The sequence below is a fragment of the Rattus norvegicus genome, chromosome 8, assembly GCF_021556685.1.
Source record: "Rattus norvegicus strain SHRSP/BbbUtx chromosome 8, alternate assembly SHRSP_T2T, whole genome shotgun sequence".
NCBI lineage: Eukaryota > Metazoa > Chordata > Mammalia > Rodentia > Muridae > Rattus > Rattus norvegicus.
The window spans coordinates 61,550,636-61,566,361 of NC_141541.1; the positions used below are offsets into that span (position 1 = coordinate 61,550,636).

Below are 15,726 nucleotides of genomic sequence, written 5' to 3' on the forward strand. Positions count from 1 at the left end.
TCGATGGTGGGGCAGAAGCTAGAGACCTCTAATCAGACCAATGACTCACTGCAATGAACATTTGCAAGTGAAGATGTGTGGACAGAGGGATAGACTGTGGGACACACCATGACACACCAGAGCTTCTACGAGATGTTCTCTATGCCTGGGTGTTCTTGTTTGCTTTCCTTTTCCTCTGAGGGAGAGGAGGTTGCAAGGGTAGAGGGCAGATACGGGGGGATAGGGAGATGAGCGGGACTGAGGTTGCATGATGTGAAACTCACAAAGAATCAATAAAAAGTCGGGGAAAAAGAAGGAGATAAAAAGGGACAGGAAGAATCAAGGTATCGGTCATTGGCAGGACGTAAGAGACAGAGGAGGCCGAGGATGACAAGGGAGAAACTTCCTGTTATTCAGAGGTGTCTTTGTGAGTATGCCCGTGCAGACACTGGTGTGGACGAACCTCTGAGCTGCAGTCTTTTCTGTTAGCTTCTGTGTGCAGTAGGATGCAGACGTACACTCTGCAGTGGTGAGAGTAACCGAAGATCTTTCTTAGATGTTTCCAAACCACATAACTTCTTTCAGTTCATTCCAATTAAGTATAAAAAAGGCAAAGTTTTTAAATGGACTCTGACAAGAAGTGGTGGGTGATTATTGGGAATATGCTAGCAGTGTTTCTGATCACAGACACAAACGGTCTGACACGAGATCAGCATCTCGGCCCCACGGCAGGAATAAGCAGTGGCTTCTGTTGCCTTTTTTATGGCTTCTAGTCCCCCTTTCTGTTATTTTTGATTATAGTTGGTTTAATGACATATTGTGTGGGGGAAATTTGAATATGGTATTTCTCCCTATCAGAAAATTGATAAGTCAGTAATTTCTTGGAAAGGCTTCAAAAAAAAAATCTGGATTATACTTACAGATAAATTTGTTTTAAAAAGGTCCCCTGTTGTTTTATTTTGAGGCAAAGCCTTACTATGTCATCCTGGCTATCCTGAACTTAGAGATCGGCCCGTCTTCAGAGTACTGGAATTAATGAACCACGCCTAGAGGGTTCCATTTAATCTTTTAACTCCATGTCCTGGAGGGTGGCCTTAGAAGAATATAACTTACTAGGAGGTGGTCAAGTCATGAAAATCAAACAGTGAGACTAGTGAAGATGTCATCATTAAGATGTGCTAAGTAATTTATTATTTAGTAGTAAGTCGACTTAATGCCCATATAATATGTTGCAGTTATATCGCAAGTTGGAGAGAAACTGCTACAAGCAACTCTTCAGCTTACCTAAAAGGTAAGCAGTTATTGTTATTTTGTGCATGAGTATTCTGCCTTCATTTAAGTGTGCCACCATGCATGAAGTACATGCGGAGGCCACAAAAGGACATCAGGTCCCCGGAAACTAGAGTAGATAGTAATATGTACTACGACAATGGTTGCTGCAAATTGATGCAGGTCCTCTGGGAAAGCATGGAGTGCTCTTAACCACTGAGCCATCCTTCCAGTCCAAAGTAGGCGACTTTTAGCAATACTCTATAGAAAATCTGTCTGAGTCCAAATGATACTCTTCTTCTCTGCATATATGCCTCTCTAGCATTGAGTTTGGGCTACACCGCTTTGGCTCCCAGCAGGTCACACTTCCAGCCACCCACCTAGGGAATCTTTGGATTCAAGAATAAAAGGTACACACACACACACACACACACACACACACACACACACACACACACACACACCCTGCTTAATTCTAAAATGCCTAGGCTGGTCACTCTTAAACCTTCTGCTGCTACCCCAGGCCCAACTGGGGAAGTGGCCAGTGGCCGCCCACTCAACTTCTTACATGGCTCATTGGCTTTATTTTCTGCAGCTCCTATGCTCATCCACATCCCACCCAATTCGTGCAATCACCTCCTCGTCCTGAGACCCAACCCACGAAACTCTAAGGGTCCCTTTGCCCAGCAATTAGCTGCTGGCATCTTATTGACCAATAATCAAAAGCCAATTGGGGACAAGGACCACTAGCGGTTAGACACCCAGATTCCCAATTGAATCAAAGCACTAAACCAATCTCCAGGGCTGGAGAGATGGCTCAGTGGTTAAGAGCACTGACTACTCTTTCAGAGGCCCTGAGTTCAAATCCCAGCAACCACATGGTGGCTGACAACTATCTGTAATGGGATCTGATGCCCTCTTCTGGTGTGTCTGAAGTCAGCTACACTGTATTCATATATATTAAATAAATAAAATAAGTAAATAAATGAATAAATCTTAAAAAAAAAGAACCAATCTCCAATGTATGTCCATGGAGCTAACCTTTTAGCATCAGGAGTTTTCGTGTATATACATACACAGGTATAAATGACTTGTCATTTGAAAATAGGCTTTCTATATTATTTAAGGTTACATGGTGGGGTCTGGATTAGAGTTCTGGTTCTGCAGTTTACTAACTGTGTGATCTTGAGCAAGCTAAGTGGTTCAACTCTTTCATTTGTAAAGCAAGACTAAATAGGATCTACACCTAGCTCATGGGTTGTTGTGAAACATAAAGCTTCGATTTCTGCTGGGCACTTAACAGAGCTTAGGCTGCTGCCCAACGCACATTTCCCCATCAACAGGAGCCATCGTTTTCATTAGCTTGGTCACCTACTCTCAGCTCACTGCTACCACCCAGGCCCACCACATGGTTGCCTTCATAACGTCTACAATGGTTTCCATGTTGATATTCCTCCAGTCCACTCTACATACAACAGATAATGTGAACTTTTAGCAATGACAATTAAGAATGGACTTGGTTTTTCAAGCAAACATATGAAACAGGCTCCATTACTGGCATTTTCTTAGAAAGATGGCATGATTTGCTCAAGGTTTGTCTGTGTTAGGTAGTTATGCTTTAAACTGAAGCAGGTTAAGAATCCACAGCTGAAACACTGCTGTGGTCGGATGCCTTAAATATACAGCTTTTCACACATGAACTCATGTTGTTGTAAAAATATAAAAAATAAAAAGGTTTAGAACCAGTCCTTCTATTGATGTCATTACAAACTTCTGAGTTGATTACACATGTGAGTTAAGGGCCAAATAGCAAACATATTGCTGAGAGTACTTTCAAAATAATATTAAGATATAAAGACAACAGTCCAGATTGTCTTATATAGGTAGATGGTTTTCAAAAACTTCAGAAATTCACAGCATTTGAGATTTAAAGTTATTTATCTTTTGTTGAGACATATCTGCTCCTAACAGTTCCCCTTTGGCAGATTTAACGAAGAATTTGAACATCTCTACCTCCAGGTGAGGCAATACTTTGTGGCTAGGCAGCCACTGGACAAAACTGCCTGTTTCATCTGCAGACTAATACTGTCCAAAAAAGGACAAATTATGCAGAATAGTTGACTGATAAACTCTGCCAAGACAGGGTGATCAGCCCTTCAAAATGTGCATTTCAAGAGTCTGTCAGTTGATTTTGGGCCAGAAGGCTGAAGACTTGCGCTCACATGTCGCTAACAGGGGACTGTGCTGGTGGAGATTTGTCTCTACAACCTCTCAGTTCTGGAAGCCGTATTAGGCTTCCTTTGTGTATAGATATTTGGTCATTCTCAGATTTCTGACGGGGTTGAAGGCTGATTATAGTCTATAGCCTATCAGGCTGTTTAACTCTGATAAATACATATTTTATTAGATAGTTATCAGATAGTATAGAAGCTAGCCAAGATATAGATTTTAAACCTTTCTTAAGCTGGAATGGATAACTAAATGTTCTGTTTAACTGATATAGTGATGGACTGGGTGTTGAGTATATCATATGTTTTATAAATTGTAGGATGGTAATAAATACTCAATTTATATATAAGTGAAAAGGCTTTTTAACTGGACAAAAAGGGGGAAATGTTGTGGTTTGCCCTGGAGTTATCTGTATTTTGATGCTAATTCCACTGCCCCAAGGACAGCTGCCTAGTCAGCTAGAATACTAGAATACATGCTACCATTCAGGAGCCAGAGAAAGTCAGACACATGGGAGGCAGGGGCAGGCAGATCTCTAAGTTCGCGCCAGCCTGATCAACATAGTTAAGTTCCCAGGACAGCCAGAGCTACATAACAGAGACCCTGTCTCAAAACATGAAAAAAAAAAAAAAGATAGGGCGTTCGTGCACAGGGGTGTGGAGGTATCCAGAGCAGGTCCACAGAGGGAAATGGCCATAGTGAATTACAAAGCATTGTTTCCAAACCTTATACACCATCGCATTTAATTCTCATACAATCAGGCAGGGCCTAACTAGTGGATAAGACCACTTGCTGTGCAAACCTGAGGCACTTTGTAAGGAAGGCCAGGTGCAGCCTGGGAGTGCTCATCGTCTCAGCATTAGGGAGTAGACACATGTGGACCCCAAGAGCTCACTGGTCAGTCATCGTAGCTACTGATCAATGAACAATCCAGTCAAAGGAATAAAATACGCGGTACGGTAGAGAAACTCACCTTCCCTCATCCTCTGGCCTTTATGGGGGTACACACACACACACCATGAAGCAGGCTCTACCACTATCTTTTTTTTTTTTTTTTTTTAGTTCTTTTTTTCGGAGCTGGGGACCGAACCCAGAGCCTTGCGCTTCCTAGGCAAGCGCTCTACCACTGAGCTAAATCCCCAGCCCCGCTCTACCACTATCTTTAATTTTACAGATGAAGACTTGGGCTTACAGAACACAAGTGATTGGCCCAAACTACACAGGCAGTTATTAGTAGGCCATACCTAGAGCTGAGGCCCTGCAGAGACCTATATAGAGACACAGTGGTTAAAGTAGAACAGAGATTGGGGCATTTAGAGTTTCTGTTAAAATACAATAAGGACATGTGCTCAAAGTGTGGACAACGGGACTATAGAGTAAGACGTGTGTGTGTGTGTGTGTGTGTGTGTGTGTGTGTGTGTGTGTGTGTATTTTCATTGTTTGAACCATGGTTTAGCCTTGGCTGTCCTGGAACATGGTTTTTTATCAGGCAGGCCCCAAACTCAGAGATCGATCTGCTTCTGCATCTGAGTGCTGGGACTGAAGGTATTCGCCACCACAGCCAGCAGGGCACTGTTCTAACTATATTTCTCTTTAGATGCCAAGCTTCAACGAATACAGAAGAGCCTACAGAGAAAGATCTATGAGGATGAAACAAAGGAGTCAGAGGAGAAAATATATTATGATGGTGATTTCTATGAAAATGTTTATATAAAACCACTACTTTAACACCTGGTTCCATGTTTGGCAGATAAAGAACCATAAAGAATTTCCTTTTCTCAGCAATGGCCCATCAAGCCCACTTCCCAGTGAAAGCCAAGAGCTACTTATTGTGATTACAACGTATTGTGTACGTATTACTTATAGTTAAGGAATACTGAAGAAATACTACCCTGGACAATGTATAGTTCCTCCTGGCATTCTGAGAAACTGTAGTTGTTTGACAGTTATACTTAAAATAAAGATACTTTTTTGGGGATTAAAAACCTTCAAATAGTTTTGCTCACAGGGTAGCTGCTCAGCGCGGGGCCCACTCATCACCGAACGCTCCAACACGCCATCTCCAAATGGCCCTCACTCATTTGTCTTCCTGAAGTGTCCGCTGAAGTGTTTCAATCTACACGACCATGGAGAATGGTGTATTTCACAGTACGTATACGACATGTACCAACCAACTCAGAGCGGTTGCTGTCTGTCCATCTGGTTGTTTGGCACTTTTGGGTGTGTGGTGCCGCAGTGCATGTAGGGTGCATGAACGTCTTTGGTACTCTGACTTCTCTGGAGACACTCAGAAGTGACACTGCTGAGCCACACACCAGATCCATTCTGCCTGTCCTAATTTGCTTTCCCCTATATTGACACACGCATTGTGTTTGGTGTTTGAGAATGTGCATTGTTTATAGCATGACAGCATCTTGTAGTTTTGATGGCTTAACATTTAAAGTTTTTTAAATGTATTCTTGATACTGACTCTTTTTAGATGAATAGTTGGCAAGTGTTTTTACCTAAAACCTGTAAGCTGTCTCTCCATTCTTATAATTTTGCATGAGCACTTTAGCTGGTACGATTCTCCAATCTGTCACTTTTGAGTTTTCTGTGCATTAAGGGTGCATCAAGAAAGACTTTACTTCACCAGCGTCTTATGTTTCCTGTGTTCCTGGAATAGTTCTGTATCTTACCTTTTAGCTCTTGACTAGTGTCTTATTTCCTGTTTTCCTGGAATAGTTCTGTATCTTACCTTTAGGTCTTGACACATTTGAGTTGATTTTGGTATAGGGTGAGATACAGGGAACCAACTTTTAATCTTCTGCATTAAAATATAGTTTACCAGCACCAATGGAAATAAGGAAATGGTGCCTGGGTCAACATAACCATTTTCTGAAGAATCAGCTCGGTGGGGAATGTAGCTTTATCTCTGGGGCCATAAAGCTCTCGTCATTGTAACCCAAGCATGTCCTTCAATCCTTTCAAGTTTTTTTGTTGTTAGCTAATGGCAGGTTGGTGGGGTCTTTTTGGTAGTTCTATGTGAATTTTTGTGATTTTCTAGTTCTCCAAAAGGATGCTTCTCATATTTTTAAAAGGATTGGACTGAGTCTCCAAACTTCTTTGTCTGGTATAGGAAGCCTTTCCATTTTGGGACTTCTCCATGACTTTCTTCAGTGCTTTGTAATTTCCACAGCAGGGGTCTTTCAGAACCTCAGCTGAACTTCCTCCAAGGTATTCGGTTTCCTTTACAGAAGGTTAGTAGCAGGATGACATTGGGCCTGCATGTAGTCATTTTTGGCTTGACCTATCTGGACGTCAGCTCACACTGCAAACTAGTGAGCCCCAAAATAAGAAGCTTAGGAACAGAGCAAGACAGCCCTGTCCTCAGCAAGGAAGACTATTACTTAACACAGACACTCTTTAATGCAGGTAACAGTGATTTAAAGATTTCTCATTGATAGATCATCCTCTTCTAGAAAAAGAAATATCTATATATCTGAGTACTATTTACCTATAAAAAGAATAAAATCATGTCACCCATCATCAATGGCAAAATGAATCTGAAGGGCATCATGTTAAACAAAAGAAAAGCCAGACATAGTAAAATTAATATTGCATAATATTATGTCATGTGGAAGCAGAGACCTGAGAGGACAAAAGCAGCCATGAGTTATGAAAGAAGACATGGGGGTTGCAGGGAGGAAGATACCTCCCTGAGGAGCAGCAGACATATCAGTATGTTTACACTTACACACACACACACACACACACACACACACACACACACACACACACACACACAAACACACGTACACACCATACCTTAAACAGTAGAATAAAAAGTTAAGGTCTGGAGCAATATTGCAGTGGGGTAGCTATAGAAAACAGCAATGTTCTGTACACTCCCAAAAGCCTGACAGAAGGGCTGCGTAGACTTTTACCATAAAGAAACCATATACCTGGGGCTGGAGAAATGGCATAGTGCTCAAAAGTGCGGACTTCTCTTCTAGAAGACCAAAGTTTGATCCCCAGTACTGACATGACAGCTCGCTGCTATCTAATTCTATTAATCTAACCCCACCCTCTGGCATGTAAGCGCTACACAGACATAAATGCAGGTGAAGGGGTTGGGGATTTAGCTCAGTGGTAGAGCGCTTGCCTAGCAAGCGCAAGGTCCTGGGTTTGGTCCCCAGCTCCGAAAAAAAGAAAAGAGAAAAAAAAAAAATAAATGCAGGCGAAACACACAGACACATCAAACACCCTCGGGAAACTCGAGACGCCCTAATTTTAACATTACACCACTTACACACTTCAACATAGCCCATCAATGAGTACATTTTTAGGATTTTAGGTAAAAAACCAAAAATCTCTCATAGAGCATACAACATCTCATTTCATGTCCTCATTAGGAAGAAAGTCAAATCATCTCTCTCTCTTTTTTTAAAATTACTAGGATTGATGGTGTATACTGTCAATCTCAGGAAATTATACATTGTGGGAAGTAAAAGGTTGAGTTTAAAAACAAAACAAAACTAACAAAAAGAACGGCTCTGCGTTCTGGTTTTATACTTATAAGTACTAGGAACAGAGTCTAAAGGACGCCGTATACCCACGTGTATTATGATGGCATCCTATTGCTGGGACAAAATACATGAGGTAAATAACTTGTAGGACACCATTTGAGTTCTGTAGTGAGACAGTATCATGCCAGGCAGCAATGACACAAAGAGGCACCAGGGTTCCATTTTATGAATTCAAAGAGCATAAGCTGTGCCCTCCCCTAACTTCCTTGCACTGGCCCACCTCCTAATGGCGGTTTCACCTCCAAAGTGTTGAAAGCGTGTGGATGACCTCATCTTAGAAAACCTAACAGTGTGAGCAGGGTGGTGGCACACAGTGTACAATAAGTACAGTAATGGGTTTTTTTTTGTTTTGTTTTTTAAAGATTTATTTTATTATATATAAGTACACTGTAGCTGTCTTCAGATACACCAGAAGAGGGCATCAGATCTCTTTACAGATGGTTGTGAGCCACCCTGTGGTCGCTGGGAATTGAACTCAGGACCTCTGGAAGAGCAGTCAGTGCACTTAACCGCTGTGCCATCTCTCCAGCCCCAGTAATGGTTTTACTCACCGAGAAACTCAGCAGTCAGGTATGAAAAGCGACAGGCACCTGATAAAACACCTTGCGGACGTGGGAAAACGCTGGCCCTTGAGCGTCAGCCATGAGCCACGGGACTGTTCAACCATGACTGCTTCTGTACTGCACCAAGCTGAGGACGCAGCCACACGAGCAGAAGGCGACAAGGTAACAAAATAGTGTTAAATCGGAGGGGAAAAAAACATAGCATAAGCGACTGCTTAAAACAGTGGTTCTCAACCTGTGGGCTGTGACCCTTTCAGGGGTCCCCTGAGACCATGGAAAACAAAGATAATTTACCTGACGGCTCGTTAACAGTAGCAAAAGTACAGTTCTGAAGTAGCAACAAAAGTAACTGTATGGTTGGGGGGGTCACCACCGCATGAGGAACTGTGTTAAAGGTCATAGCATTGGAAGGCTGAGAACCACCGCTCCTAATGAGCCTGCACACCTCTCTAGAAAGAATGAGACTCTCTGGTTACGGGATGAAATGTCAGTGGAAAGTAACAAATTTCAGATAAGGACAGGCTGAAGAGATAGCCTATCAAAACTATGACGGTGTCTAGGAAGAATAAAAGCAAGAGCCGTTCTCCTCCATTACAACTGTAAGAAATGGTAACATTTAGGGAGCTGTAGGGATGAAGGGAAGTCCTTAAGGAGCTTTAACCATCAGTGAAGTGGTGATGACAGCGGGCGATTAGTGACGGAGCAGAATAGCGAGATCATGCAGCCAGGAGAGGAGCAGAAATACTGCGAAGCACTCAGTCACCCTGACTATTCGGCAGAAGGAAAGCACACCAAAAGTGTGAGAGGCTCTGTACCCCTAGTTGTTACAAGCGAAGACACCACCATTTTGTGCCTAACAAAGATTTATTTTTTCAGTTTGAAAATATAAACAAGGCAAAAACCACCTGGTTTAGAGCTTCTGCTTTTGAACAATGCAGTACTAACTATACACTGTTACTCCCCCATACATAAAACCACACGTCCTGTTAGAGCAAAGTATGGGCTTTTATTCCCAGGAATAATTATCATTATATGATATCTTTACCAATTCTGAACCCAATTCTTTGACTACAGTGTATACAAAATTCATTTTGCCAGGAGCTGCACAGAGGAACATGAAACCCTCAAAGGGAAGGAATTTATCTTAAAACATGATAAAATGAAACACCTCATTTAAGATATTAGGATCAGGGTTAGGGATTAGATATTAGGATCTTCAGTTTTTTAGATTTGAGAAAAGTCAACTGGATCACTTTATAAGTGAAAGTAAAGAACACTGTTCATTGGTCTTCCTGTTACAATGTAATTAAGAAAACCACCAGACAGCACACTGGAAAGCAATGTCCTGGACCGGCTGCTGATTGACACTGCAGCATCAGCCGCCCCTCCTGCCTGGACTCTGAGCTCACTGCTGTCTCCCTAGGACCTAGCCCCACGCCTGGCACACACAACACTCAAGTAGTTCATACAACGGACACACGACTGTATAGTCAGCAAATACTTGTACAGTTCTTTATTTTACTAGCACTAAACAAATCTACATAAAATACATTACTAAGGTACAGCTGTAACATTAGAAATTAGAAATGGCATAGGCTCTATTTCATACTGACCTACTTTAAAAGACAGCTATAAACTTTAAGGTGCTCAAAGTTCTTCCTTTTACCATATTTAAATTTGTGATGGGTTGAACATTATGGTGACCTGAGCTTTAGGACCTGACTGGGCACCATTTCAGGGGTACAGGAGCACAGGGCCGGAAGAGGGGCGCTGCCTCCTTCACTGTGGACAGACACGCTGTCTCGCTTCTAGCAGCTTTTCTACTACTTCTTCCTGACTGGTGAGAAACATGTACAATGCCTTCTGTCATTAGGCAGGTAACCTTTCTCCAGATAAACTGTGAGACCATCGTGAATATCACAAAGGCTGTAAGAATCCGAGGTGTTGCTGACAGACATGGCAGGCACTCAGCATAAAGAAAATACCTGACTTTTAATAACCTATAAGTCTACCACTCATTGGCTCCTGGTAACTGGCCATCTCACTCAAGACTGTCAAAATATTTTCTAACTTAATCTCTTTCACCTTTCAATGAGCTGCTTCTAGGTTTATCTGAAAAATTTAATAGAAAGCTGAATAGCTTCTGTTTATGGAATATTATTCAAGGGTAAAGAATGGACCAATTATATTATCCCAACCTCTTCAGTGGATTAACTACAAAACCAAATTAGAAATTCATTTAGCTACCCATCATTAGCTAATTATCTTCCTCTGTCCATGAAGATAGCAACACTCGCTTAAAGGCATTCTAAGTTCATTACATTCACTTGATTTTCTGCAGTCAAGTAGATACCAAACATCCATTTTGTCAGGCAGTACTTACAAAATACAAAAGAAAGTTGAAATGCAGGATAATTTCATAGCAGCTTACCAGTGTATGTGTGTATGTATATATCAACAATACAAATTATTTATACATATATTTAGGTTTGCAAACAGAAAGGAGCGGCAGTAAATGCATCTCCCTTCACACTGCCACCATGACACAGGTGACATTTAAGGGGCATCAATAAAATACTATGCCCACCAGCGTACAGATGACAGAGAACAGGTCTACTGTGGCCTGAAAGACTCTTCTGCTCTTAGAAATCTACACGACTCCTGAGATCTAAAGCCCTGGAGCCAAAAAATGTCAGTAAAACCTCTGAGGATGAGACAAAGCAAACTATCTGAAGACTCCCTCTTACCCCGGGCTACTCAAGATTCTCTGGAGCACAGGGATTAAAGGGTTACCACACCTGGCTTGAAATCAGAACATCGCTTTAGTGTCCCTTCCTAAAAATGCCAAGGACCAGAACTGCGTTCAGCTTTAGACATTTTCATGTTGTGAAGCATGTGTGCAAACAGCAAGTTAAGATTAGCTACAGGCTAATCTGCAAGTCTAAGATGAGCCTAATATGTCAGAAAGTTTTAAACACCAAACGTCTCATCTTTTGGACTTTGGAACAGAGGATCTTTAACCTGTACCACCAGCTTTCAACATGCTCTATTATTTTTTTTCTCTTGAATCTGCAATTCTGGTCTGAATATGGGGCCCCATACAGGTTAGGCACACGCTCTAGCCCAACATTCATTCTAATGTGGGTTTCCCATGATATATTGACAGTATTAAGTACTTCATTACTTAATGCGTGTGACACACACACACTGTCTGGAAAACATGCTTTAACTAAGATTGTTACGATCTTGTCTTAAAGTACACCAAAGTTAAGCTCACTCTGCCACTCCCACTGTTTGCAGTTCGGTGTGCGTGTGGGTGACCACTGTGGTAACACAAGCATGATCTAAGAGTCAGCACAGGGATCTTGAGTAACCATCGCCTCTAACAGAAGACAGCAGGAATGAATACTAATATTTGGGTGGTGATCAATCAAGTAGACAATTGGTTTAAAAGCAGTTGTTCACTTCAGTAATTCCTATCCAAATATGGTGGGTGGCAGGTCCTTTCTGAAGTCCAGCAACTCCTCTACTGAAGGTCACACCCACGCTTTCCACCCTGGGAAGAGTCGGCTGAGGTTTTTGGGGTCCATGGCCTGCTGGATAAGCAGGTTCACCTGTCCGCCCACACTGAGCACGGTGCCCTCCTCCACGCCTTTCAGCTTCTCTTGCAATCTCATCAGGACGCGCTCAGCTACTTTGTTGAAACTCTGGTCAGTATCACTAATGGTAAAAGAAAACGAAGGTTACAATGGGGTACAACTGGCCTAGGAACGAGAAAATCTAAGTAACAACAGGTCCTTCCTGGAGTCCCCCACCTAAGACTTTGTTTGCACTCCTGATCGTCTGCACTGGGGGTGGACTGGAGGTCAGTCTCGTCTTCTGGCCTCTGCTGTAAGTACAAAGCTTTTAAAGGGTTCATAGTCCAATCAAAGAGCGGGTCGTACAAAAGAACCTAGGCAGGAAAGACAAACAATGTACCTGTTAATTATGTGGTTAAAAACAACAGCAACCACATCATGAGGAACCACCAATCACAAGGAACGGTGAATGGGAAACTGTAGGAAAAAGAACAGCTCACTGTGGTTTACCAAGGGCAACACAGAACTGTGTGTGTGCGGCTAGGTAAGGTTTGGGTTCTAAAGTGACACAGGCATTGTAGGTGGAGACAGAAATAATTTCTCAGATGCAGTTCCCTCACTCAGACCGCTGTGGCAAACTGTTCACTGAATCTTCTAAAGGACACTGCTCTGCTCCTGCTATCCCAGGCTTAGTCAGTGCCAGTGAGAGAGGAATGACTCTTAACTCTGCCTGCATAGGGACAGTCATTCACAAAACACCCATGGTCCTCCTGCAGCCCTAGAAATCTGGTTTGCACTCGGTTAGCATTTCTTCGTTAGAAGCAGTGCAGAAGACACTTGTGTGCAGCCAGCCAGCCAGGCCTGTACTCGACTTCCTGTGTGTACTTCCCTGTGCAGGAAACAGCTGAGTTCTCATCTCACATATCCTTACCAGGCTGCAAGTGACGGCTAGAGGCACACAGCTCTCACTTGGGTAGATTAGTATCGTAAGCACTGTAGGTATGGCTTTCTTCCCTCTCTGTCCTGGGTCAACAGGAAATGATGAGCTGGGTTTAAGCGTGTGCAACGCTCTGCAGGCCGCAGCTCCACTCAAGTGAGCTGTCTCAAAGCTGAATAGCAAACAGGCATGGCCACAGCCTCAGCAGCAGACCTTGCCCTTGAGTTATGCTTGCCACTAACAGTGCTGACACCCTGATTTCCATCTCAATTAGCTCTGAGATTTGTAGGGAAAATGATACATGCTGTTGATTTCTCTTCATGGAAACCAATCTCAAAGTAATCCTACACAGGATGCACGCAGACTTACCTGTATGCGTATGCACATAATCATGTGTGTGGTGTGCCTAGAAACCAGAGGTTAATGCCAGGTGCTTTCTTCAATCACCTTTCCTCTTTACTTTTTGAGACAGTATCTATCATTGAATGCAAACTCACTGATTTAGCTAGACCTGCTGGCCAAGAGTCCCAGAGGCCGCCCCACCATGCTAGGTTTTGACATGGGTTCTTGGGATCCAAACTCAGGCCCTCGTGCTTGTGGGGCAAGCACTTTGCCAACTGAGCCATCTTCTCAGGCCCATATGGGATGTCTAAGATGTCAAAGTGCTCATTAGTGTATCAAAGAATAGAGATTACTTAACAATGCTATAATATTGCAAGAAATGTGAGGGGACTAGAATCGTTTCTAACCCCAAACTTGTGATGTATGGAAACGCTCACTGTGCCCCTTTCTGCTGCTGCCTAAGATCACTCCACAGGAAACACAGCAACGAGTGACAGCAAATGAGTGACTTTCTAACAAGGCAGGCTGGTGGCAAAGGAATGCAGACATCCTGTGCACGCTTTACCTCTACAATGGTGAGCAGAGCTTCCTGGGAACTACGCATAACTTCCATTGTTTTTTCACAGCACCTGCAAGGGAAAACACTACAATCGTAGATTCTGCAGGATCCTGTCTGCCAGGATTTCAGCCCTTCTATGCCTATATGTACTTACAAATACAATTCCCCATATCATATGTCAAGGAGCAGAACAGCTGACTGAGACAACATTTAAGAGATGCTCCAGAAATTGATACAAATATATACAAATGCTTATATTGTACGGGTGTGGATGGTTCCTAAGCTCAGCACTTCCAAAGAAGACTACGGAATACTTTGTCTTGATTACTGAGGCGAGTATTAATTTATTTTGACGAGCTGAGATTGTGGACCTTTGCTGGGAGAACTACAAGGACGGCAAAGTCTTTGGCTGGGAGTTATACCAGAACATGGTTCTTTCATACAAAACCATCATCTTTTTAATAACGCCATGAGCATCAACAAAACACCAAAAAGCAGAGTGAGTCAGCTAAGCCTGAGTGGCAGCATAGAGGGAGGCCTCTTGCAGACCACATAGGCCATGCTGGATCAACACCACAGTGGTCAAAGCAACTACAACAACAAAACCAAAAACCTATTAGTACCCATACTAAGGGTCTTTTCCTTACTACTATAAAACACTGTGCACATTTAAATCTAGGAGCTGAATAGTTTTGATAGCAAATATTCCCTCCCTTACCTTCTGAAGACACCTTCCACACCAGTGATACCCATCCCGTCCACGATATCTCTGCTGAGTCTAAAAGGAACTGTCTCTGGAGTGGGAAGGATCTTCCCCTGTTCAAAAGCCACTCCTAAAATAAAAGAGACATGAGGCAAGCAAGTCTGAGAGGCCGAGATACTGTCTCTGCAAGTACGTGCTAAGTCTGTAAAGGCAGCAAACCATTTGTTACTCATGCTCTATTAGTCCCGGGTGAAAAGAATATATATTTTTGCTATATAATTCCACTTTTGCTTTCCCTGAATATCTCAGCTTCATTATCTATGAGAATCACATCAAGTGCAAAAGTAACAGCTTCCTGATACAGGACAGCACATTAAAGGACGATTTTAAAACTGGGTAATGTTTAAAATGTAGAAGACGTGTATCAAACGTTTTAAAACATTTTAAATTAAAAACAGTTTTGAGATACAGACTCACATGCTGATTTTCAGGCAATTACAGATTCACATGTAATTCTAAGAAACAATGCACCTTACAAACTTTCTACCCATTTTTCCCACTACAGTAGAAAACCATGGTACAGCATCACAGCCAGAATATGAACCCTGGTACAACCAAGACACTGACATTCCATCACCGAGAGATCTCTCATACGCTCTTTTTAGCCACACCTACTTTCCTCACAGGGCTTGCCGATCTCTACACATATCTCCATTCATCTAATGACCACTATTGTGCTTAATTCTATAATTGTCATATAAAATGGATGACGTTGCAGCTGCAGTTAATGTTGGACTTCATTATTGCCTACATGGAATGTTTTCCTCCTACGGCTTAAAAGATGCCTTTTCTAGGACCATTTCCTTTGATGTGCTGAAGAGATGGCTTAGCAGCTAAGATAGGCCTCCCCTTGGTTTGTGAGGCTTACTTTTGGTTTTTGTTTTGACACGGGGGGGAGGGGAGTCCCGTTTCATAACCCAGACTGGTCTGAAACGACCT

The 15,726-nt window shown here is 42.5% G+C and overlaps 2 protein-coding genes across 10 annotated transcripts in view; one reads left to right on the forward strand and one right to left on the reverse strand.

Annotated features, from left to right (window-relative positions):
- The window catches only part of C8h11orf65 (similar to human chromosome 11 open reading frame 65), a 28,323-nt gene extending 22,861 nt beyond the window's left edge, over positions 1-5,462 (forward strand). For all 5 annotated transcript variants that reach the window (XM_087561954.1, NM_001024265.1, XM_087561955.1 and 2 more), the window contains 2 exon segments: positions 1,215-1,270; positions 5,075-5,462. In XM_087561954.1, coding sequence (XP_087418080.1) covers positions 1,215-1,270; positions 5,075-5,205 — 187 coding nt within the window. In that variant the 3' untranslated portion in view covers positions 5,206-5,462.
- A 3,991-nt stretch (positions 5,463-9,453) lies between these two features.
- Positions 9,454-15,726, reverse strand: part of Atm (ATM serine/threonine kinase) — a 103,973-nt gene continuing 97,700 nt past the window's right edge. For 2 of the 5 annotated variants that reach the window (XM_087560989.1, XM_087560990.1), the window contains 4 exons: positions 14,743-14,857; positions 14,031-14,094; positions 12,424-12,560; positions 9,454-12,328 (listed from right to left, as the gene is read on the reverse strand). In XM_087560989.1, coding sequence (XP_087417115.1) covers positions 12,145-12,328; positions 12,424-12,560; positions 14,031-14,094; positions 14,743-14,857 — 500 coding nt within the window. In that variant the 3' untranslated portion in view covers positions 9,454-12,144. 5 annotated transcript variants of the gene reach the window in all.